This window comes from Thunnus albacares, chromosome 4 (assembly GCF_914725855.1).
Source record: "Thunnus albacares chromosome 4, fThuAlb1.1, whole genome shotgun sequence".
Lineage (NCBI taxonomy): Eukaryota > Metazoa > Chordata > Actinopteri > Scombriformes > Scombridae > Thunnus > Thunnus albacares.
The window spans coordinates 8758639-8785011 of record NC_058109.1 but is presented as its reverse complement, the minus strand read 5'-3'; the positions used below and the strand labels follow the sequence as shown (position 1 = coordinate 8785011).

General features: G+C 38.0%; 2 protein-coding genes and 1 long non-coding RNA gene across 4 annotated transcripts in view; all 3 read right to left on the bottom strand.

Annotated features, from left to right (window-relative positions):
• Positions 1-113: 113 nt before the first annotated feature.
• The window catches only part of LOC122981255, a 571779-nt gene continuing 545519 nt past the window's right edge, over positions 114-26373 (bottom strand). Inside the window, exon 2 of the long non-coding RNA XR_006403195.1 lies at positions 114-2645. This is a non-coding gene — a long non-coding RNA (uncharacterized LOC122981255). The remainder of the gene's footprint in view (positions 2646-26373) is intronic.
• cept1b (choline/ethanolamine phosphotransferase 1b) lies at positions 2098-15318 on the bottom strand. 2 transcript variants are annotated; one of them, XM_044349903.1, is made up of 10 exons: positions 15114-15318; positions 12755-13057; positions 11264-11438; positions 9502-9649; positions 9262-9403; positions 8253-8337; positions 5888-6019; positions 5534-5692; positions 5142-5267; positions 2098-4313 (listed from the first exon to the last, which is right to left on the bottom strand). In XM_044349903.1, exons 2-10 carry the CDS (start codon positions 12943-12945, stop codon positions 4191-4193), a joined length of 1281 nt encoding a protein of 426 aa, XP_044205838.1. In that variant the 5' UTR covers positions 12946-13057; positions 15114-15318; the 3' UTR covers positions 2098-4190. The 2 variants fall into 2 exon arrangements, with proteins under 2 accessions (XP_044205838.1, XP_044205837.1); XM_044349902.1 differs by lacking the exon at positions 8253-8337 and adding an exon at positions 6349-6433 and having other exon boundaries at positions 15114-15316.
• Positions 18681-23786, bottom strand: pth4 (parathyroid hormone 4). Its single transcript, XM_044349911.1, has 3 exons — positions 23691-23786; positions 21363-21451; positions 18681-19810 (listed from the first exon to the last, which is right to left on the bottom strand). Exons 2-3 carry the CDS (start codon positions 21446-21448, stop codon positions 19540-19542), a joined length of 357 nt encoding a protein of 118 aa, XP_044205846.1. The 5' UTR covers positions 21449-21451; positions 23691-23786; the 3' UTR covers positions 18681-19539.

Genomic DNA, 26373 nt, shown 5'->3' with positions numbered 1-26373 from the left:
CGGTAATAAAAGTTGTTTTCAGTGGCATCATCAGTAGTTTTCCACAGACGACACAAAGCCGCAGGACTTGGATCTGTCTGATGGTTTCCAGTAAAAGACAAGTAGAAACCTAGTTCCAGGTGGGAGTATGAAATTTATTTGCATTGGTAAGTGAAGGAGAGATTGTCAGGTGATCTTGTTTACCATAGTCGTCTAAGAACACACTGTCCTGCACACTGGTGATATACCTGAGCTTGGCAGTCTGGCCAACAGAAGACAAACTTTTACACAAGCCTTCGACAGTAGAGACGCACACAGTGACAATATGGTCATTGTGAAAGGCTTCATCTCTGTACAAAACAATAGAAAACAAACGCGTTTAAGGCAAACTTTTACTAGTAACAATGAGAGAGTGGACCTGACATCAGTAACTATATGCACACGACGATGCTGAGCTGCGGCTGTTGATACTGTATCTCACAGGGTCATTATGAAAAGTTGTTTAGTTGTGGATTTCACGAAGTGGGTTATACAAAGAATCTTCAGCTATAGTACAAACTGTACAGCAGTATAGTACACATGCAGATTAGGGCATCAGTCCATCGACCATTTCCTCCTGAAACACCCAGTGTGAACAGACATGACTACAGAGACATCAACAGTAGAAAATAAAGGATAAAAAAAAATCAACACTGTTCTTTAATGCATAATACACGTAATCATTTACACCCATGTAATCTGTCCGATTAAAACACTTTGAGAGAAATGGACCTTTAGCTATGTTAACATTGAGCTGTGTTCCTCGTAGGGTTAATTCACACGAATCACAAAAAATCCAAGTTGTTATCCAGCCATTCAGATGATTTTCTTTTTATGTGTCAATATTTTAAAAATTTCCGCTGCTGAGATTTTTGATTTCATCCCAAATACAATAAACAGAAGTTAGTTTGTGGTGTTCAAAGGATTCAAAAAGTACATTAAAAAACAAAACAGTGTCTATTGTTGAACTACAGCTTGAAATATCACAATTCTTCCCCTCAATATTACATCTATGATTTTTTTCATAAACTATTAAAACTTTTTTCTTTAAATATTGCAACTTTATTGTAGAATTACTACTTCATTCACATATTATGTCTCAAGGTTACACCTTTATCTCAATGACTTCTCAAAATATTTCAACTCTTTTCTCTTAAAACAACCACTTTTCTTCATATTTCGATTTTCTCAATAGTTAGAACTTACTTTTAAATTATGACTTTTTTCTCAAAATTACATCTGTAGTCTCATGACTTTTCTCTTCAAACTATTGTCTTTATTCTCAAACTAGTGCAACATTTTTTTTTTAAATTATGACTCACTGTCAAAACATTAAATTTCTTTCTCCCCATAGTAGTTTTTTTCTTCTTATGGCTCAATGCATTACATTATTCTCAAAACATCACAACATTTTTCTTTATAAATTACGACTGTACTCATGACTTTTTTTTACAACTTTATTTTGTTATAACTTTTTACTCAAAATTAACACTTTATTTTCATTATTTACAATTTTTTTTCTCAATTTTTAAAAAAATTCTAATGATTCTCTAATATCCCATCATAAAGACATCACAAGGCATTAAAGGACCGATGTTTTTGTGATTTGGGTGAAGTGACCCTTTAACACTTGTATGTGGAAGGCTTTGTTTCTACGAATCAATGACCAACAAGCTTTTTTTTTTTTCCCCTCAACAGTGTTCAGATAACTGTGGCTTACGACTACACCACCGTGAACTCAAACAAACACTGTTCTGAGGTTATTGTACACGAAGGACTCCCACTACAGTCAACACTTTGCATTATAGATCTTCTTGAACATTTGTAACAAACTGCAGAGGCTTGATACAGTATCTGCAGATAGAACAGTTCAACGAAATATAAATAAAACAGGCACAATATGCAAAAGCAAGAAACTAATCTTTGCTGTTAAAGACAGACATGTTCTCCACATTAATACAGGCCATCACTACAGGTTTTCTTCAGAAGCAGCAACATTAAAACACCCACTCAGCATGAGGTGCTGTAACAGTATTGGATGATGTTGGTAGATGTGGAGGCAGAGCGAGCAGCAGCCACTTCAAATAAACAGGTTTTTATTAACTGTCAGAGACATAGTTTGATCCGATTCTCGTCATTTACCACCTCAAAAACTGTGATGTCATCGTGTGACCTCATTTCCTACACATTCAGTGCATGTGCAACTGTTCTGCTTCAGCAGGTATGTTTTGGGGAAACATAATGCCGACTAGATTATTATATTAATGGATGAATTTTCAAAACAGTGATTGAGTGAAGTAGCAGCATCCACCGGCAACGTAGGAAGGAGTGTGATGTTTACATAAATAACCAACATGGCATCAGTCTGGTGATATTCAATGTTTTTCTGGTCAACAAATTCCATGAAAAGACCAAAACCAACAACAAACCAATCGTATTAACAAGAAAACTATTGCCTATGTATCCACAGCCTGATATACAGTATCTTATTCTTCTGTGCAGTGAAGCTACTTTGTTATTCCACATCCTACAAACATCATAATGTTGCCAAAAATACTCACTAGAGCACTAAATATGGATTAATCCACCGCTGAATATAGTCCCCAACAATTGCACAATTTTCTCTTCTTTGAGTAATGTTTGTTAAAAACTAAAGTGCCCGGCCATTTTGGGGAATAACTGAGTCTTTTTTAAATTAAACAGTATATTTCTGAGGGGTTTTTAAAGATGTACGTCTTCAGTAGCAACCAGTGGGCTCGGGGCTGAGTGGAACAGACAGAGGATGGAAGTATTGAGAGACAGACTAACACTTGGTTTTGGTCCTTTCATGGGATTTGTCGACAAGAAAAAAATAAAAACACCAGCAGATTTATCCTCATCTCCACCTGTTATTAACATGTGATCTGTATTTGGATACGTTATCCTGATCTGATCAAAGGTTTTTACATTTAAACCTGGTATTAAAAGGTGTCCTCATTATCTCCACTGCCCACATAGTGATTATATCTCTAAATCTGCAAATTAGGTAATCAGAGCCAGCAGACTTGTCAACAGACATGGTTTGTCTCAGGTCAGAAACGATGTTAAGAAGGTGTTCAAACTGTACAGATGTCATTTACACCTGCTCAGATCGGATTAAAATGTTTGGGGGTTTTTTTCCCCTGATCCAGATAAGGTATCCAAATACAAATCACAGGTTAATAGCATGTGGAGAAGAGGGATGAGGAGTGACAGAAAGCAAACTGACAACGTGACGTGCAAGGTGCGTTTCCTTTTCTATTTACAATAAAAAGAATAAAGTGTAGAGAAAGCCTAACACCGCGGACCATTAACCAAACTATCAACTTCATAATGAATATAGCAAATAACGTTACATGTGACAATAAACACAAAAACCCTCCCATGACTTGAACAGCACCCAAAAAACCCAACGTGTACCTTTACCCAAGTGGTTTTAGTTGACAAACTACATGAAAAAACGTTGGCAGTGAATATTTTGCAGGTTTGTTCAATAAGTACATTCTGATATGCAAAAAAAGAAAAAATGTGACAAAGTCGGCATTTAGTTTCCTCCAAAACCGTAAATTTTGCTGATGTGAAATAGTTGCACAGTTTTGTGTAACATGCAGGAAATAGAGTTGCTTAAAAATCATAAACATAAAGGAAGAGTTTATAAATGTGTCAAAGCAGGATTTTTTAACTTAAAAGAGAAGCACAGACACCGTACAGTTTGGTATTTACAATAGCAAAAAGGTAAAGTTATGCAAATATTACAAAAATTATAATCATGAAAAGCAGAGTGATTCATTTCCTATACATTTTTCTTGCACATGAACTGTTAAAACACACTTAAGTTTAAGTTTCTCTCCTTGAACATACTGAGTAGCACCTGTACTCTCCTGAAATATTTGCTCTGAGTTTGTCATAAGGAGAATTCCTATTACTGGGGCAGAGGATGAAACTGGTACAAATTCATTTCTGCACTGGTGAAAAAGAAACAATGACAGTAATACTCCAGTATCTTAATATATATTATTTGTCCTCACATTCAGTTGGCAGAAGCACATACTTTACACCACGTCATCCCCTGCATCTCTACGTGGAAAACAGAGTGAAGAAAAGATGAGTGCAACTAACAGGAAGGGACAGAGTCAGTAATGGCCGGCGTGTCCTCAGTGAGGAGCTGAACTGAGCACTGAACAAGGCTTGATTTTGAAAACAAAAATGTGAAGATGGCAGGCAATCTGGTTGCAAACACTGACACAGTAACGCACCAAGTCAAACAAGGAAATGACCTGCATGAGAGAAAGAAACACAGTCACTCTTTTCAAGCAGGAACAACTCGCTATGGAAGACCATTACTGCCAAGAAAAGAAAAAAAAAAAGATACATCTAAAAATTTTACCGACTCTTTTCAAAGGTTTTGTCAATCTATCTCTTTATTTTAACTAGATAGATAGATATATTATTTTTTAATATCTAACAATATATAACAATTTACTATCTCAAAGTTTATAAAACATACTTTTTTTTTTTTTTTTACAACTTGGTCTGAGATACTTTTGACTTTGTATTTCAGTCTCATAAATAGACTATCTCATAGTTTTGACTCATGAAATGATACTTTTGACTTAATGTCATAATTACAAGTAATTTTGACTGAGTTTATGTCAGTATTGTCTCATAATTTTTACTTCGTATCTCATGATTTAGACTTAATTTCTCAGCTACATTATTTTTTATTTTTATGTCATACATACACAGCATGTCATACTTGTTTTTCATAGTTTCATAATCCCATACGCACATATAAAAATTCTAACTCAACATCTCGTAATTGTAACTTTGTAAGTTAAAAGTATTTGACAGAAAGATACTATCTAATAATTTGAGATGGCATCTCATAATTATGACTCTGTGTCGGATACTTTTTAAATTTGTCATTCCAACCATTTCAAGCATTTTTTTCTTCCACGGCAGAAATGTTCTTCCATACCACACAGACAAGCAACAATCACTGACAATATGAGTCGTCCTTCGTTCTTAAATATCAGTCAATAAATAAACATTTAAAAGAAAAAAGAACAATTGAGCGAATCAGTGTTCGTCATGTGTGTACTTACCAATGCAATCCACAGTACCAGGTACTCATCAATAAAACTATTGAAATACTGATTCAGGAACAGTAGTCCTGGTCCAAGGAAGGCTAAATCGTGGAGATGCATCTCACTTTTTGTCATATGTGCTACCTGTGGACAGACACACAAATCGCACAGTCAGCATCACACTCTACTCAGTTTACATTTGTCAATATAATCTCTGCTAACCTGAAATGGGAAAACAATGTTTGCAAAATCTTTAACTTGGCTCATCAGAGATTAGATTTTTTTTTTTACTGAAACTCAAAAAATTGTTGTAGTTTTACACATCAGTTGTATAAAATGTGCAAACTTCCTCCATCTACAACCACAGCATTATGTTTAACCTCTCTCTTATAAAAGTGTATTCAACTTACAACTAATTTATTGGTGATTTTGGCTGAGACGAAGCCAAACGCCAGGATATAAAGACATGGGTGTTTCTCAAAGAGCTGGACAGCAGACTTTTTGTATATCATCATCGCCAAAATTATGACTGAACCAATATGTAAGACTGGAGAAAGGACGCTAGTTCCCTGAGGATAGAAACAACAAAGACACACAGTTAATGTCAGCAAAAAGCATACAGTAGAGCTGCTCGAACAGAATCTATAGTATGAACTGAAGTTGATGTAACAGTCTACTTATTTTGATGAGAAATCAAACTTGCTCTCCTGGAGGAAAGGGCAGCACTAACAAATCAGGGGAAATGCTTAATTTTCCAGACTTACTGCTATTGTGGATCCGTTTTTGCCCACACCTCCTGTAAAAATAACTCTGAAGTAATTGGTGCAGGAGAAGATGGCTCCTAAAAAAGTGCAGATGGCAGGGACCATTTTCATCTGGATATTTAGGATCGGAATCTGGCAATCAGACATTAAAACACTAAAATTAAGAAATAATAAAAGCAACAGACATTTTCATGAAAAGATGTAGTGATCATACTGCAACTTTCCAGCTACTTCTGTCATTTGTGAGTAAATTCATCAGTATCATGAGCAATGTTAATGTGAATTATAATAGCATTCAGAGTGACATCCTTTATACTTCTGATATAATAAAAACAGTCAAAACAAGAATGTTAGAGCAGCATCATAATTATATTAGCAATACCAACATAAACATGATTACATAATTATGGAATCAGTCTCATTAATCTCAATCTGTAGGAATTAGAACCAATCAGAATTACCAGTGACTGCCAAAAAGCAGATCCTCCCACGGCGGCCAGCAAATACATGATTATTATGAAGATTTGTACCTCAGTCACATCAATGCTGAGTGGGAGGAGAGAAGCAGAGTTTACAGTGAAGATTAGTGATGTCTACCAACACAACAAACACACAGTCATCCTACAGCCTTCCTCCACAACACACACTGCTGGACATGGAGACAAAGGGTTGATTTTCCTCTGCGCTGCACAGGCAAGAAGCCGCATTAAAGACGCAATCAGTAATATTACACTGGCTCTTTCAACAAAAGAACAATCAGCAAAGGGGTGGTGATTATTATGTCTCCTTTGTTCCCACAATGACTGCCGGTCAGTTCCAGCATGCATCGCCTTATAAAACCTTAAGTTGTCCCTTTTATATTTCTGTACAGATTAAACTAATATTAATCAATGAGCTTTAGAGGTGTTGGTAGGTGTATTTTTGAACTTTGGACAGGGTGAGGCTAGCTGTTTCTCCCCGTTTCCAGTCTTAATGCTAAGCTAGGCTAACCACTTCCTGTCTCCAGCTCCGAACATACTACAGAGACATGCGGCTGCTATTCATCTGACTCTGAACACGTCACTCTCAGAAAAAGTAAATAAGTATTTCCCAAAATGTTGACCTATTTCTTTTGCTGGCAAATTTCTGCATTTCTTGGTGCGTTAAAGCCACCTGTAGATCAATGGAATAGTGTGAAAATGTTGGCAGGACTGTAACACGTCACCCACATGCACACTCATTAAAAAAAATAAAATAAACTGCTCCATAGCGCTCAGAATCTCCACAGGGCTTGTCTGGATGTGTGTATTTACTACGTCTGCAACTGGCAAATATGTTCATTATTAATTCATATATTGATTATTTCTTAAAGAAGTGAGTGTTTAATCTATAAAACATCAGAAAATAGTGAAAAATGCCTGCCAAAATTTCCCAGAGCCTAAATCCTCCTGGCATCTACTGTAGCTTGGTGATGTAACATAAGCGTCTTTCACACATAGTTCCCAGTAAATTACTGGGAGAACCTTTCAGGCATAGTGAATAGTGATTTTCACTATTCACCCCTGATGTTTTCACACATGCCATGGCAATGCCTGAATAGATGGGGCAAGGGACAGTCCAGCAGATGGCAATAGTGCAACACTTACGTAATATGAGAAAGTTCATAACGCAACCGCCATGTTGAAAACAAACAAGCCAAAACCAAGCAACTCGCAGTACGTCACCCACACGTCAATTCTTGGTGATTGGTTTGCTCGCTCCGTGTGAAAGCGTCTTTCCCTTTACATGCTTGTCCCTGAAATGTTACCGCTTTCATTCACAACACATTCATACGGGCATTTTCCCTGAAACATTACTAGGTCTTGAGGTGGGAAACTGGTGGTACAGATCTCCATCCCTGCTCCCATTCACACATGACCCCATGCAGGAAATGTTCCTGAACATCTCAGGGACAGACTGCATGTGTGAAAGGGGCTATACTGTATGTCAGATCTCCACAGCATCTTATTCACTTTCATTCATTCATTCATTCATTCTTTACAACATCCAGCAGGTCTCTCATCGTGCCTCGTCTTAGTGGAGTCTTTCAGGAATTAAATGTAAAAATTCGAATAATAGCGTTAGCATCTAAGGTCACCTGTGTCTGATGTGTATTTTTGCCAGATTCTAATTTAGAAAAGTCAAGTAAACCCAGTTTAGGAGGAGATCATGCAGTTTGCAGATGGTTCATTTCCTTCGTCTGATGTTATTGAAGAGCCATATTTTACTGACTGCACCTTTGAGCAGAACAGACTGAGGGGCGAGCCAATGTGACTCCATAGGAGGTCAGAGGTCATTGTGGAAGGAGACAGTAGGGAGCCATGCAGGCAGCAGCCAGGAGGTTTACCATCATATTCCACAAGCAGGGACCCACAGAGGCTGTGAGTGTCTGTAATCCTGCGAGACAGATCTGCACCTCTGTTATGTCAAATCTACACACAGAATACATCCACATTGATACACTTTTTAAATAACTTACTTAGAGCTGTGAATTCATAAAGTTAAAATGTGTTTTGCCTTGATAAAAGCAGAACTTTTGTTGTTAATCAACTTTCCAGGCATTCGAAAACACGTATAACCTTTTCATGTCTACCGAAAAATATGTTTTAGATTTTATCCTGCATCATCCAGACAACAATAAGATGTTCTGGAGAAGCTCTCTCAATTTGATTAACTATCGTTGTCATGGCTCCACTGTGTTTGGCACAGCTGTTTCAGAGCTATCGACCCGGTGATGTGACAGGCTGAGAGTCTATTTATTCATCACCTCACCCTTTGATCTACAGTAGGGCTGCACGATTACTGCAAAATACAATCTCAATTCAGGCTTCAATGCAATCTGATGCTTATGTGACAACAATCCTGCCGTGTTTGGATTAGCAGTGGGGAAAAATCTGTTGCACTAAACCAAACTCACCTAATTTCTCCCTAAGCTGCATCGACAAATGACAAGTGTGCATTTCTTCTATGTGACAAACTGTGCACAGGAAGAGGCTAACGTGTGTGTGAAAAAACACAGGAGTCAAATGATGATGGTGAGGAAAAACAAATACATCTATTCACACCCAGCTCTGAGTTCTTTGTCTTGTTTACATATCATTTGATCAGATATTTCCTCAACACCGATGCATTCGTCAAACAAGTTTATACTCTGCAGAGTGAGATCTCATAAAGTATTGTTTTGGAATCAGTGACTGAAACTCTGGTATGATATTGGTGCCAGTATTCAAACATGACTCCCAGTAGACCTGCTACAGAACACACAGTAACTGAGATGACTGAAGCTCATAGATTAATAATAGAAATTATATTGTTACTTCGACAAACAACAAAACAAGCAGCTTTAAATAACTTACATGCCAAAGCGCAGGGTTCCTGACACGTAGGTCTGCCAATGGGCACAGTAGAACATAAACATCCCAGCAAAGCAGCAGAAGAACATCCAGTCCGGGTTTGTGCCCATCTGCACTGCTATACTGGTTCCCAACACGACAAACACTGCACAGAGACAAACAACAACACAGACGGTGTTAAAAAGGGGGCTTCAGATGTGCTGAGACTAAGTGAAATGGAGGCGAACAGGAAAACAAACTAACCGGTGGAGAGGGAGTCACAGCCGTGGTCAAACAGCTCGCCCAGAGGAGAGCTGCTATTGGTTCTTCTGGCCTGCTTCCCGTCGATGGCATCCAATGACTGGTAGACAAACAGACCCACCGCACACAGCAGGTACGCCCAGAGAGGAGCCTGAAACATCACACACACACACACATATTCATATTCAGCAGAAGCCCACAAACATCCAGCTGAATAGAGCGATCGATCAGCTCCAGGTTCAGAGCTGCTTTAGACCTCATGTGACCCAGGAAGTGACCTGATACATCAATACATATGATCAAAACACTGACTAGTTAATAAAAAGACCCACAACCGTCCCCAAATATGTCCAGAACTTGTTGGTAGAGGATCAGACTCGGGTGTCTCCAAAAATCCTGCTTATTAAATACACAGCTGGATACTTTCATTCATTAATATCGTTTTATGTACTAGTGAGCTGTTCAAAAGATTTCATTTAGAGCGCAGCAGCCAAATCTCCAAACTCCCTTTAGTATTTTTTTGTGTGATACAAGGACATTTTAAGGACTTCTATATTTCCTATTGGATAAATAAAGACTCATATTTTACATATGGACTATATATTTACTAGAACTACAACAATTCATTGCCTAATTGATTAGTCAATCAACAGAAAATGAATCAGCAACTATTTTTCTAATCTATTCATCATTAACTGTCATTTTGTCGAGCAAAAATTGAAAATATTTGCGTCTTAATGGTGAATATTTACAGCTTTTCATCGTCTGTCTCTTTCAACATCTTTGGGTTTTAAACAGTTGGTTGAACAAAATGATCTATTTGATGACAACTTGGGGTTTAGGATATTATGACAGGCCTTTGTCACCATTTCCTAACATTTTATAGATTTTAAACTATTAAACTGATGAATTGTGAAGATAATCTGCAGATTCACTGATGATGAATCATTTAGTAGCAGACCTAATATTTATTGCACTTTAATGACTTAAATTAGGTTTTTCAAACACAGTTTAAATTTATTAATTAATGAGTCTATATTTATAGTTTGCATAACTATAACTGGTGATGCGGGTATCCATGCCAGCAGCTCAGTCACATTTTTCTGTGCCGCTCTTCACCTTTCAGTATTCAAACAGAAAGTCCACATATGATCACATGAGACCTTTCTGTCATCAGTCTTCGAGATCGAGACCATTTCACAGGTAGACGGCAGTCCAACAGAAAAACTGTTGACAGGGAGGTATGTGGATGATCCAGAGTAACCAGGATGTTGTTTCTGATTTTTCTAACGCCGTTGTCTCCAGCTGGCTGCAGCACAGCCGTCAAATGACGAAACCAAAACTCTCTGCTTGGATAGATACCAGTAGAGTGATTTGGGTAAACTTAATATTGTAGATGGTCCCTTACAAATGAATCACATAAAGACTCAACTGCAGAAGGAAACCAGGAAACCATATTTTGGACTTAAGTGAAATATAACTTAATAATGTAACTTATATAAATGTAGCTTTAATGTTTATAACTTAATAATAAAAGCTACCTAAGTCTTATGACTTAAAATGCTCTTAAATTTAAGAGAGGCCTCTGATGTTTGTTTATTTCTGTTTCTGTTCTGAGGTCACCCAGTATCGACTCTGTTTGGAGTGATTGTATAAAACATAACTGGTAGCAATAGCAGAGTTTATGTTTACATGAATTTGAGCCTGTTTAATATGTTTTAAAGACCATCCAGAATAACACTGTTTCAGGATGAACTGAACTAACCTGTTCAGTGGCAGTTGGGCAGTAGTAGACGAGCACAAGGGTGGTGAAGACGTTGGTAGCCAGGCCTATGATGGTGATTAGATTGGGGGCAATCCAGGAGGGGACTCGTCCCACCAACCATTCCCAGTAACGCTGCATTAGAGGCTCCAGCAAGGAGCGTCCAGCACTGCTGTACCTGTAGCAACAAACAACAGGCAGGTGAGGACCTGAAAACTTAACCCTTGAGATTTGGGCCATGATTAATATAACTGTTAACTGGCATTCATTACGGCAAAACAATTATTGGTTGAGAGAGGGCAATTTATACATCGCAAGAGCTGCAATTTTAAATCATAACTTACATAATTAACAGTGTCATAAGAGGCCGGAGAAAGTGACAGTTTAAGCCGGCAACTATTGATTTCATCAGCTAAAATGAAAACTGTCGCTGTCAAATGAACTCAGTGGTGGATAATTGAAGTCAACTGTGTAAGTCGGAGTAAGGAAAAAATAAATCTTAGCTGTTGCTTGATTGATACGTTCTCAGTGAGCCACTGTCTGTAACAAAGACGGCCTTGTTACAGAAAAATAGTGCTCTGTATAATTGATGTTTGAGAAAATAAGGCATGGACTGTGTCTTTTTGCTGCTCAAGAAAAAAAGACCAAAGTAGCAAATTTTTTTCGCCTACACAAATAAGTTAAGTGATCACCTCACATCAGTTACAGACAGGTAGCAGGAGATAGCTCGGCAGTTGTTAAGTGTCAATTAAGACAGCTAACAGGGACAGAGAGGTCAGAATCTCCTGATAAACTTTTAAGCATATCGTCATATCATCTTTTTAAGCTTATAAACTTAAGAGTTCTGAGACCTCCAGGATTCAGAGCTATGAATCAATCTGTCCTGTCAGCCTGTGAAGCTAACGTTAGCTCAAGAAGCTACATAGCAGAGCTGTCAACAATATGTAAGTTTTTGATTTTTATCATAATATGCCAGTTTTAAATGTCATATTTAATTATCAAATAGCTGAGCTGAAGTGGTCGATTTTTTTTTATACAGAAAAACAAGTTTACGTAGGAGTTGAATTTTCTGACTGAATGATTGGAACTCGAGTCAAGTTTGTCAAAATCTTGGTACAATCATCTCCACAAAAACAGACCTGGAGTTTAATTTATAGAAAATAATCACAATTAAAACTTGGTCAGAACAAAATTAATAAAAAATTGATATTTTCCTCAGGTTGCTCAGCCCCAGCAGCTACTACATAAAAAGTGTCCACTCTGATAAAGCTTGATGATGTCACCAACACGACTTCCATAAAAGGTGAGCCACCACACAATAAACCCATCCATATCAGACTGGTTAATCTCTGTATGTTTCTATACATACTTCTGCTAAAAAAAAAAAAAAAAACACAGAACTACACAGAATTACATGAAGTTAAATATAACTACCGCACAATATAAAGTTTTACTTCAGTTTGTTTCAGTCAGTAGAGCAGGAGTCAGTGGTACCTGTGCTCCTCCAGCCTCTTGAGCTGGTGTCGGGACAGGGGGGGTGAAGGCAGCTCGATCAGCCTGCGCAGCACTCCGGGGGCCAGCCAGCAGGCTGCCTCCATGCCCATGGCCTGCCCAGGGTCCTTGTCCCGGCCAAGACCTCGGCGAGAACGCAGGGCCCCCCCTTGCTGCTGCCCCGTCGTGCTCATGGAGCCCTGCTGCCTGCTGGTCTGGTCCCCGATGGCTCTGGCTCTGGTTCTGCCACTGTCCTGCCTGAGGGGCTAAAGATCCACAGAGGGGCTTGATGAGGCTGGACAGTACCTAAAAAAAGAGAAACAAATATCAATAGAGCTTCAACGATTGCCAACTATTAAATTAATCACCAACTATTTTCATTTGGAGTCATTCTTTAAGTAAAAATTGTCCAAATTCTCTGGTTTCAGCTTCTCAAATATGAATATTTTCTAGTTTCTTTTTCTAATAAAACTGAATATCTTTGAGTTGTGGACTGTTGGTCAGGACAAAAGACATTTGAGGACGTCATCTTGGGCTTTGGGAAATAGTAGTGATCAACATTTTTCACCATTTTATGTCATTTTATAGACCAAAGAACTAATCAATTAAACGAAAAATATTTTACAGATAAATCGATAATGGGAATAAACCATTTATTGCAGCCCTAAATATCACAATACTGTCCTCTTAAAATATCACAATATATTAATACAGCCTCACAAAACCCACTGCCTCTGTTTTTTTCTGGATGAAGCATTTTACTACGCTGCAACTCATGATTATTTTCATCATCGATTAATCTGACAATTAGTTTCTCAATTTATGAATTCATCATTTGGAAAGAAAAATGACATCATAGTTTCTATGAGTCTAAGGTGACCTTCAGATGTCTTATTTTGTGCTGACCAACCGTCCAAAACCCAAAGATATTCAGTTTACAATGATATAAAAACAGAGCAAAGCAGCAAATCCACACACTGGAGAGGCTCACAATTAATCAATTATCAAAAATATCATATCCTGAGATTATAAAGATACATAACAGGGACACTAGCATGCACGTAAACATACACTCACAGAGCACTTTATTAGGAACACCTGTGCAATCTGAAGCAAACCGATATAACAGCTCTGTCAGAATTCCTACATTTACGAAACTTATACATTTTCAGTTTTTGTTGACATAATTCTACTTTATGTTTATTATGGCTGCAACTAACGATTATTTTCATTATCGATTAATCTGTTGATTATTTTCTTATTAATAGATTAATTGTTTGATCCATAAGATGTCAGAAAATGGTGAAAAATGGTCCTAAAAGGTCTTGTGTTGTCCACAAACCAAAAGACATTTAGTTTACCGTTATGGAGGACTAACGAAACCAAAAAATATTCACATTTGAGAAGCTGGAATCAGAGAATTTGGAAATTTTCTTCTTAAAACAAATGACTCAAAATAATCAAATGATTATCAGAAAAATTTGCAACTAATCGACTAATTGTTGCAGCTCAAATGTTTATTATTATTCCTAATATTACTGCCCCCGGGGGTGGAAAAAATATTAAGAACACTTCTCAACATGACACATTCCAGTATACCACCACCCACTACGACTTCAATAATAAACAGAAAGTAGAATTATCACCTTTCTGAAAATGTGTCAACAGAAACTGAAAATGTCTAAGCTTCGTAAAATTACCGGACTGCATCAGATTGCAATGGGGGTGGGGGGTTTAGTAGCACTAAAATGGTTACAAAATGAACTGTCACACGTGTTATTGTCAATACGATTGATTCCATCAGGAGTATATAATTTCCAAATGACTGATCAAAGTGCTTGACATGTATGACACGTTACAGTTGGACTATGATAGTGAACATATTATCTGCAAATAATCAGAAAACTTTTAACTATGTAAAAATCAAAGACAGTGTGAAGGATCCACGTGATGGACCGTATCTGTGTTACTGAAGTATTTCCTGTGACTGTCAGCAACACATGAAGCACTGACAAGCCTCTAACGATAGAAAACAACCCGCTTCGGCGGTTTGTTCCTGCTGCCGAGCACACAAGCTAAGTTACCGTCAATGCTGCTGTTGATGATTAGCATTAGCCGAGCTGGTCGTCACGTTAGCTCAGCAAGTAGCTACTTAAGACACTTCGATCATTTTAGGTCACGCACATGCAGTAGACTTATAATCACTTCTTTATACTCCCGCTGCTGAAAACGTCACTGCCCTTTTCAGATATGGATTAAAATCAGACCTCCCGTGATGACTGCGGCGAGCTGGAGCTAGCCTGACAAGCTAACCCGCAGACAGCTAGCAGCTGCTGAACTCTCGGGTGTAACACCGACTGACCTGGCCGATTAAAGGACGACAGCCGCGGGCAGTCCGAGGGACGGTGAGGGCGCTTGCAAGCCGACAGACAGGACCTCTCTGTGGGTGGCTGCTTTTAGATTTCCCCCCCCCTTTATGATTTCAAATATCAGAGGGACGTCTGCAGCTGTAGGTGGATCTCCTCGACCGGTGTCACTGTGGTTGACACAGCGAGCTAGTTGACGTTAGCCATGACGGAAATCTCGCGTAGCGTCGTTGAGAAACAGCGACTTTATACCCCGAGTTACGTCTCACAGGCAAACCTCCTCTTCCTCTTCCTCCTTTGATTTACTCTTCTCTGAATATTTCTGCTCTCCACAAGACAAAGAATAGATTATTTCAATCACCAATCATTATCTCAGATATCGACCTTTAGCATGTTGGAACCAGGTTTCTCTCTGTTTGGGGGCCTTATGCAAAATTTTGTTTTTTTTTTATTATATCTTATGTCAACCACACCAAATCTGCATCATATTCTATATGAATATAAATGAGCCCAAATGCTACTTTTTACACATAAAAAACTTATTTTGATTTAGGAAACTTAGCTGCATTGTCAACATCAAAATTAAAGCAAACATTATAAATAATGAACCAATAAAATGACTTAAAAAACAAAATGTTTCAAATAAATTATAAATTTATCAACAAGAATAAACATAAGATTAACTATTATAAAGTGACACCAGCAAGATGAAGATAAAAGTGCAAAACAATTTTGCAACAACTAAAGTATTATTTATATTTATAATTTATAGGGCTTAATGAAACTGGCATAAAGATAAAGGTGCAAATGAACTATGAATACATTACACAAAAATATCACTATGAAGATTAACCCAAAACTTTCACTTCCTAGATATTTTAGAAGCAAAGTCATCAATGATATCATCATAGGACAGTGCTGGTCAATCTCATCAGTGATTGATACTGATTATGACAAGACTGCTGAGGCGATATCGAGGCATTGATGACTTCAGGTCTTAGTGGCTTCAGCAGAGAGGAGCTTTTCCAAGCTGAAGCTCATCGTCACCGGGAGAGTTCAAGCAGTTCTCAGGGCAATTCACACAGATTGGGGTACAGTTATGTCAGCACAACGTACGCACATGTGTAGTCCACGTATCTACATAGCAAGAAATGGCTTTGGTTGGAACGATTCTGCTTTTGCTTACTGGTCTTAAAGAACGGGTTCACAATTTTTCTTAAAAGAACAGTCAGGAGCCCAAATGAACATTGAAAATTGTGATCATTCCTCCTGTTCATACTGACCATTAGAAGATTCCTTCATAATGAACTTACAATGTAAGTGATGGGGGACAAACTCCACAGTCCTCCTTCTGTGCAAAAATGTATTTAAAAGTTTATGTGAAGCTAAAATGAAGCTTCAGCTGTCAAAATGAGTCAAATCAAGTAGATATCTTTCAACGTTACAGTCTTTTTAGTGCCAAAGTTCCTCTTTTTGTTACTATACTTCCACCGCAGACTAAACAATTGACTAATCGATAAAATAATTGGCAGATTAATTGATAATGAAAATTGTCTTTAACAGGCTTCAAAACTTTTTTTATTCAGGAACACTTTTTCATCTTAACTCTTGTTATTTTCTTTATGTTGTATGTTTTTAACACTGTAGCACTTTGAGATTCACTGCAAATAAAGAGTGCAGTACAAATTAAATGCATTATTATTAGTAGTATTAGTTATAAAATGATATGTTAAATCTTGGCTGTGGAAGTATTGTTACTACTGTAGATAGCTAGTAAACCAGTTGGCATTTTAGTTTAATCCATTCGTCACACTTTTGCTCTTGTGTTTTTGGTTTTGGAGATGTGATTAAAAAATACACTATAATCCAAACTCTTTATATACAGAATATCTTTTTTACTGCAGCTCCATATACATCATGTCAACCACTTCAACATAAACAAATCCAATACTTGATGGTTGCAAAGCTACAACTGAACAATTGACGGGGCTTTAGCAAATGGTCAGTTAGCTAAACAGAACACAGACCACAACCATGCATTCATAAAGTTTACCAGATAAAATTATAGGCAGTCAAATCATTATCATAGAACCACATATCTTTTTATGCATGCATTAAGAGAATTACTCAGAAACAAGGAATTCATAAATGTCACTCTATACATTGAGTTATTGGATACTCTGAATAGTGAAAACAATTCAATCACTGCTGAGTAAAAGTCATCAGTACAGCACTCTGGATTTTTTTTATTTGAGGTCACAGATGAAAACAAAGTATCTGTATTGAAAAAATTCCAACATGTATACAGACTCTACTACACATGGATGTTATTATACACTGTAAGCATGTTATAACTGCAGCCGAGAAAAGATCAATGAACAACATGCACATTTCAGACATGCTGACAGCTGAATAAAGCTGCAAAAAAATCCATAATGATGATATACTGATATACTTAATATACTTAAGTATCTCCCACTATACTAAACTTTTATTTAAATAAAAAGATCTTAAGGGATTATTGTATATCATTCCCTCCTCTCCTCTGCCTCATTCACACAACTGCATCAGTCTGCCAGCTGTGGCAGATGCAGTTTGAAAGCAGAACATTTTTATTCCATCTTAAGTCTATCTTAAAACAATACTCAGATGGCCATATAAAGTATAAAGAGTTGTTGGTGTCTGTAATCATTCCTCCTGTCCATACAGGCTTCCTTACACGAGTACACTGTAAGAAATGGAGGACAAAATCTACAGTTCTCGTTCTGTGTAAAAAGGACTGAAGATAATACAGATAATATGAGGCTTCAGCAGTCTGAGTTAAACCACACTTTGCTGCTGTGGTGTTCTACACCTCCACCTGGTATATTATTTTCTTGTATCTTTGTATGTTTTTGTTTATGTATTGTACAATGCAACAACATTTTTTTACATGTAAGCTCCAATATTCATCTTTTGTCTGTCAGTTGCATGGAATCAGTGATTATAAGTGTTTTTTTGAAGTTTTTTAGATAGCACAGCTCGAGCTCTCATGGGTTTAGATGACACAACGAAGCAACTCTGCATCCTAGAAATTATGTTTATATGCTACTAATTTCCTTTGAAGGAATCATAATTCCTGCCTGGATTATGTTCAGGGGAAGCGGAAGTGCTAAGATACAGTACGTAGCCTACTTAAATGGGAGGTGGTCTGGATGGATGGTGGACAGACTGAGGTTCTCATTCAGAGTCCGACATGTTGTTAAGTTTAGACAACAGAAATGAAAGTGATGTTGCTGGTAGTGTGATGACATAGTGCTAAAACAATGACTTCTCCTTTTATTTTCAAACACAATGCATCAGTGTTTCTGTTGGCTCACGGTGTGAATTTGCAGTTGAATGAAGTGAGTTAGCTGGAGAAGACTGCTCTGAAATAGAAAACATGCTTGAATGAGAAGGTATATCTGCATTCTTGCAGACCTACAAGACACACCCACTTCACTACATGACACACACACCCCCTCGACCCCTAACCCTAACCATCTCACTGCAAGTGAATGAAAGATGGAGCAAATACAGGTAAGTAGAGCTGGGCGATATATCAATTTAATTAAAGCTATTGAAGTTTTAGTTTTGATACAATGTGTAAAATGTCTACATCATGAAAGTCAAATTATTACAAAATACATAAGAAGATCATTTTCAGTCAAAAAGGTCAACTCTATTGGGTCATGAAAGTCCCGTAAACTGTGACATGAATACTTACAGTGTATATGTCCACAGTTTACAGGACTGTCTTCACTCCAGGTGGCTAGTTGGCTCTGGCTACAGTGTAGTAAAGGTAACAATCCCATCGAGTAACAGACAGAAAGAAGACTCAAGACTTTTCTGTCAGTGTTTGTTGATGAGGCATCGTCTCTGGTTATAAGACATAAAGCTGATTTGTGTACAGATTATACTTTGTTCAGTCTGGTACTGACATGTTAGCTGGTTAGCCGACACGATATCAGGGCAGAATCATCTGGTACTGACAGGTCATAGCTGTGTGGGATAACTGGTAATTGCAAGTGGTGCAGGTCTTCTATTATTCTTGCTTGCTTATTTGGTCATGTGGGATTAAAACTGTGAATCGCCCCCAAGCTTGAAAACATTTTTATTTTTTGTTTTGTATATTGTAGCCCTAGATGAAAGTGTAAAATGATCGTACATTAAGACAGAAAAACAGTTTCTACAGCTTCAGGCGTCTCAAATGCAAGAAACTTTCATATCTTCAACTTAAATTTGCTCTTAAACTCCTGAGACATTTGAACACGTCTGCAGCTGAATGTGTGTCTTGACACAAGATGAGTTTGTTGTTGTGATTTAGGTGTATTTTTGTTCAAACAATGGACACATTTAATCCTTTTTACATATGTGTAGCTTCATGTGTGCATCAGTGGGATGTTAGGGATCTCTGTCTGGCAGTTGAGTCAGGTACGGATTAAAGAAGTCTCTCAGGAGGCTCTGCACCCGGGCGGGCTGGGGGCTTCCAGCAGAAGGGACCAGCGCCGGATTGAGAACCAGGTTCAGGGCCTTTGTGGGGCTGAAAGCGGCAGAGCGAGTCTGAGCGGTGTGGAGACCCTCGATGGCGCTGGACAGCCAGATGAGTCTCTTGAGACTCTGGATGGTTCGGCCGCGGTCGTGCATCAGCTGGTGTTCAGTCACAGCTCGGCGACTGGAGGGAGACAGAGGTGAGAGAGAGAGAGAGGCCATCTGTTAGTCAGAACTGGTACATCCTCAGTACACGTCCTCACTGTTCAATCTATACTGGCGTGACCGATTTTAATAAAGATGTTTGGCAAAGGTTTTTTATTTTATCCAAATGCAGAGCCAGATTCAAAATGTATGTATAGTACAGGTGATCTACATGAACAGATGAACGTGTGATTCCAAAAATATGGGTATTAATCTGCTGCTATAACAGCCTCCACTCTTCTGGTTTCAGGCTTTCCACCAGATTTTGGAACCTGGATGCAGGGACATGCTGCCGTTTATCCACAAGAGCGTTAATGAAGTCCAACACTGATGATGGGTGATAAGGCCAGACTTGTGTTTGTGTTCCAGTTCATCCTAAAGGTGTCGGAAGTTCTTCCTCATAAAACTGGGAAAACCCTTTTTTTATGAACCTGGCTTTGTGCACGAGGGCATTGTCATATTTAAAAACCTAAGTTACAAAGTGCTTCACACGAGGCAGCAAATTAAAATCAACGAATTATAAAATCCAATGTAAAATCTAAAAAAACATTTAAAAAAAAAACTCAAGTAAAGTCAGGATAGATTTTCCTATAACAGATTTAAGAGGAGATTTATAAGATGATACTGATTCAGTCAGTCTGATTTCTTCTGGCTGGTTGTTACAGAGCCTCTGGGTCCTGATAGAAAACACTCTGACCCCTCGAGTTTTAATTCTGGACTCTGAAACAAAGATCTCAGGCTACGTACAGGCTCGTATGTGGTCAGATATATTGCCAGGAGATGGGAACACGAAGAGCCTTAAAAAACATGAAAATCTTTCCATGTTGAAACTGGAAAGCATCTTCCCCAAACTGTTGCCATGAAGTTGAAAGTGCATTACTGTCTAAAATATGATTGTATACTGTAGCATTAAGATATTGGAACTAAGCAACCTAAACCAAACCAGGAAAAACAGATAGTGATCATATAGTGTGTATCAGTAGGTAAAGAACACCTGCAGACACAAAATCAACCATCCCAAAGTGATATTTCATCATTTTCACATTTCACTTTCTGATTTTGTTTTGACACTCGGTGGTGACTCACAAATCCTCGAATTTTCCTCCCAGCTCAACTGTGATAATCTGAACGCTTTAATAAAACACATTTTTTCAACCAGCATTACAGTAATTTTGCAGCACATGTAGCCACACTATGAACGGTAGTGTTATGGTTCTGCTTTGGAACAGGAAATATATTTTTTGTGGACATTTTGACATGTTTTGCTGTGAGATTCTGGGTCTCCAAACAAATCCACTGTAACCTTTCAGAGTACAGGTGACAAGGAATACTAGAAATGATCTTTTCAGTGGAGTATTCCTTTTAGCTACAGCAGATGCACATAAAACATTTCCCTACTGATACATTTATTAAGTTACTACTCTTTTTTTCAATGCATGCAGGAACATCAAACCGCATTCTGATTCATAGCAATAAAAATAATTCCTTGCGCCTTGTAAATAAGTTGAAAACAGGAAGGGCGGTTGTCTCACCTCTCGTTCTGTTGACACTGGCCAGTTGTAAAGACAACAAGAAGCATGACAGCAAGCCACTGCACAGGCCTGTGGGACATCTGCATCTTCTGTGGCAAAACAGCAAGAAACACATCAAAACTCATCATGTAAAAGACAAAAAAAAGTTCTCTTGACCCATTAAAATGAAGAAATGCCAACTTGTAAGCTCTCATCTCTGGTTGCATATGTCTACTGGTGTTCAACCAGTTCAACTAAAGATTGAATTCCCTTGCTAGTATATTTTAATGACTTCTGAATAATTTCTGAAGAAGTGAAATCATCCATGAACTCTCAAGAAAAGAGTAAAGATTTGAGAAAAGTCAGGAAAATAAATAAATATAAATGAGCAGGAGAAACAAGCTCATGGGACCTCTCAGATTTATCTTGCGACCCCTTCTGGGGGTCCCAACCACAAGTTGGAATTATAATAGTATGCAAAACATTAAATAAATACAAACTTCTATTTAAAGGCAATGTATACAGGCAATTTCAGACACTTTTCTTCCTTTTTACCTGCACAAAATCTAATTGTGTTTTTTTAGTAAATAAGGACGCTTATAATTTGACTATTTAGCATCTAAGGAAGCAGACTTGGAGAGTTGTATTGTAAGTGTTGTATATTTTGTGTTTGATCACTGACTATGACGTCAGCGGGATGTAATCAGCTTTGTGCCTATTTACAGTATCCATATAACGCTGCCTCTCACATCAATGAGGTTTTGGGAGCTTTAATCCAGTGTGCAGGTACTCTACACTTTTTTCCATCATGAATGTATCCTGCACCTAAACACGCTGTACGATGGGTTGTGCACTGCAACTGTTTCTACATTGATATCAAGATCCCATCATTTTTTAACATAATAAATACCAAACTTGTGTTTTTCTTTTCAAAAATTTGCATCAGCCTGCTTTGCCTCCCTTACCTCGTAAAGCAATTTTCCAGCCTAACAGTGATGTACACAACTATAATACGAGACGTGTCAGATGTTGACACCTCCCAGTGTTCTGTACTGGACAATATCAATTCTCTATTAGATATCAGGAGGCTCAGCTATGAAACAGTTATATTTAAATTGCATTTCAGTCTACTTCTCTCAAGAATCTCAAATATAGGCTTCGGACCTATCTGATGAGCCAAACTTAACTATCTGTGCTGATCACATCTGACTATAATTGGACTTTCTCTCACTCTCTCTTTTGTAAAGAGTTGACTGAACACACTCACGTATACGCCAAAGCTCACAAACCCTCATTACATTATTTTATATCTTCGCTTGACTTATGTTGCCTACTTTATGTTTGCTTTTTGATCCTATGGTTGCTTGTTTGCATATTTTTGTGGATTACATGACTTTGGTATTTGCCTATAATGAATACTGAGGTGAGATTCCTTCTATAAGCCTCCAGAGGTTTTCTAAATCCAACCTGCACAATTTGCTTCTTGTTGTGTTTCTGCTGTTTTGTTTTCCCCTCTGACCACAACTGCTGTTTTCTGTGAAGAAGCAAACTACAAACTCTTTACAGCCTTCTTCTTTCAAGTGTTTGATACTGAAAAGATTTTGTATGAAAAACTACTTAAAAGTGAGTCCAAATTAAAATTTTAGACTCTTGTTTTCAATATTCTACCTTTGAAGTGTTGCTGAAAAATGGAAAAACTGATGTTAAAGGCTCCGCTTCATGAAAGCAGGCATGACGACAGGTAAGACACTCAACTTCCTCTTATCTCAAGCTGAATTTATGATTCTCCAAAGCTACATATAACTGTCACAGAAAGGTGTTACTGTAGGTCACATAAGAGTCAACAAGCACAACTCCCAAATCTCAGCAATGAATCACGCAGACATGAGCGTCAAGCAAACTGATCAATAAATCTAACTTCTAAAGTAGTAAACATTGAAACAGCCACGTGAATGACCCCACATGTGTGTTCGCTTCTGTCAACCTGCTGCATGGATAAAAATGGAAATGCAATTTTATTTTTTTTAAAAATGATTGAATGAGACCGTTTTTAACACGTTAGTAATTTTAAAAATTGAAAATACATCACACAGACCTATGATGCCACACTTTTTAAAAACTTTAACAGGAAAATTTGACTGTTTTGTTGCCCGAAAGAGTCACAAAGCAATTTAACATAAATCATCACAGTTATAGTTTATTCACATTTTTGCAGAAATAACTCAACAGAATGATGAATAATGACTCAGGTTACAGAAGTGTGACTTAAAAAATGAAGCTAAAAATATCTTGAAATTGAAACAAAATCTGACTTTTTGTATTAAAGTGATGATACTTAAAGGTACTTACATTGTCCCTGTTGGTGACAGCAGCTCCTCTGATGATCAGACACTAAACTGACTTCAGGTTCGACCTCCAGACCTTTTATAAAGCTCCCTGACACACACACACACACACACACGCACGCACACACACACAAACGTACACGCAGACGCACACAGTTTGTTCAGAACCTCACACAACAGATTCATAGTGGGGCGTTTGATTTGCTAATGACACAAACGTCATCACCATCACCTCTCTGACATGTGATTTTGTGTCTGAAGAGGGAAAATATCAAACATTTTCAAGGTTTTTTTGTGTTAATACAATCCCAAATAGCCTCCCGCACCCCATTGTGACAGTTGGAGGAGGTTTACACACTGGCAGATACTCTTTACATAATCAGGTGTTTTGAAAAGGAGGATGAAATTCAATCGAAGGATTATCATTTTTCTATTTTCTGGTCTAATCCGCCCCATTCCTCTCGGAGAGATTCAGAAGTCTGACAAAGAGGAATTCAGAGAAGTGGAGGTGAATGGTTTTATTGATGTTGACAGTGCAGACACACAGGAATGAGTCAGCGTGGATGAAGTGGATGTCAGCAAACTGTCTGTCAGTTCAGGTCGAAACTTTTCTTAACACACTCCTGTCTGTAGTTAAGATGCTTGTCGCCTGGAGCTCTTCTCCAGCTCCTTGACATTACAACCACCTCCACCCCCCCCCAACTCTAATGAACCCGACTAAACTGGAGTCTCTGGTTGCCGCGGTGCTGCCACAGTCACTGTTAGAAACGCAGTCGTCTTGACAACACCTTCCAGGACGAGTTTCCCTCAGTGAGAAATGTAGGCCGCCGTCAGAGGCTCGTGGGCGGAGGGATGTAGAGAAGAGAAGTGACTTAGTCCATTAGGGAGTAAATGAAGGTGGTGTGAAGAAATTCAGAGAAAGACAGAAGTGATGAAACTGAAAAGAAAAGGAAAAAAAAGAGAAGAAACTAATCAGCAGATGAAGGTGAACGTTTCTCACAGCAGGAAGCACAGGAGCCAATCAGAGTTGTGGTTTGGTTCAGTAACCATTCAGTAATCAAGTTGTGTTTTACAGTTAATTAATCAAACCTCTAAAAGTGAGATTTGGAATGAAAGATAAAAGAAATGACTTTTTCACTTTGACTCTTTCTCACAAACTTAAGAATAAAAACTATTTATCAAATTTCTTATGATTTAAACCACCACAGAGGTGAAAACACCAACTTTGTTCGGAGTGATTGTTTAAGAATATCATTTGTCATGTGAAGCAATATGTAATATAATATAATATATAATATAATACACATAAAAGGTTTACTATTTGAATTTCATTTGAATGTTTGAGTTTGATGTTGCACCACTTCTTTGCGTTTATCACAAATAAAGCTAATGTGATAGTATTATTTATTATTACTGTGACGCTGTTGGCTACAATAATCGTATCATGAAAACTGGATGGAGTTGGAATGAGTCAGGACACAAGTCTTACAACCTTTCAGACCACAGATTAAGGTTAAATGACATTTAATTGTCTGTATCACTGAATTAATTTCCAGTTTGCCAAAGCCTGATAGCGTCTGACCTGTGTCAAACCCTGATGGAGAGGAGGGTCATGATAGAGGGTCAGCTGACGCTCATGTGAGTCACTGAACTGGGTATTAGGCCACAGTACTCTGTTGGCAAACGGTGGAACTGCTCTCCCTTTGGGTTGGAAAGAATTCAAGTATCTCAGATCAGAAGGTGGACCGGTGCGGCGCTATACTGGACTGCCTGAGCCTGAAGCTCCTGATTTGTAAAAGTCATCTATATTTATTTTAACTGTCACAGACACAGAAGTAGTGAAGAGCAGTAGTGAAGGTAATGGAAGGAGCTGGGATGTCCTGATCTGGGGGGGCGAATGAGATAAAATTGCTGCTTTTCTGACGTATATCAACAGACGTTTTTCATGGGAGTCATTTTGATATGTTGAAGTAGGAGAAGCACAGGTGTAAACAATAAAATGAACAATGTCTGACTTCCATTTAGCTGGTTTTGTACATGCTGGCTCGCACTAACACACTGTCACAGTTTAATGGGGCACTTTAATAGAACAGAGCCATCGTTAATGGTATTAATAACACCCGTGCTCTCCTGACTATGACAAGTCAAAATGTGAAATGTGGAAAAGGCTGACGCTGGGAAACATGACAGGACATCTCGAGGCGTTGACATGTGTCGACATGTGCGGGTGTGTGTGTGTGTGTGTGTGGACTTGAATAGAAAACAATGGGTGTTGGTATTTTGATGTGCATCATACAGTGTTCTGCCAGTGTGTGTTGACCTTTAGCCCTCAGTGTCTTGTTTGATGCAGATGTATGAAACAGCAGAGAGCATGAGTCAGCGGTTTGCAGCAGAGACTGATAGAGGAAACAACTGAGAGTCAGGTGCAAATATGACAGCGACAAAGATTCACGTCATACCAGACTGTCCTGGATTATCAAACACAAGTCTAAAGTCGATGAATTGTAGAGGAATAACAGGATTATATTTTACCAAATGGTGGCAATTAGCAGAAAATGTATCAGTAGTGTGAAATCTGTGAGATCATTTCTGATTCACAGATCACAAGCATCCAAGTGATTTTTAATTTTAATTTTATATTTCCTGCACAGACTCAATTTTGGGTGATCAAAAATCTGTGTATCAAT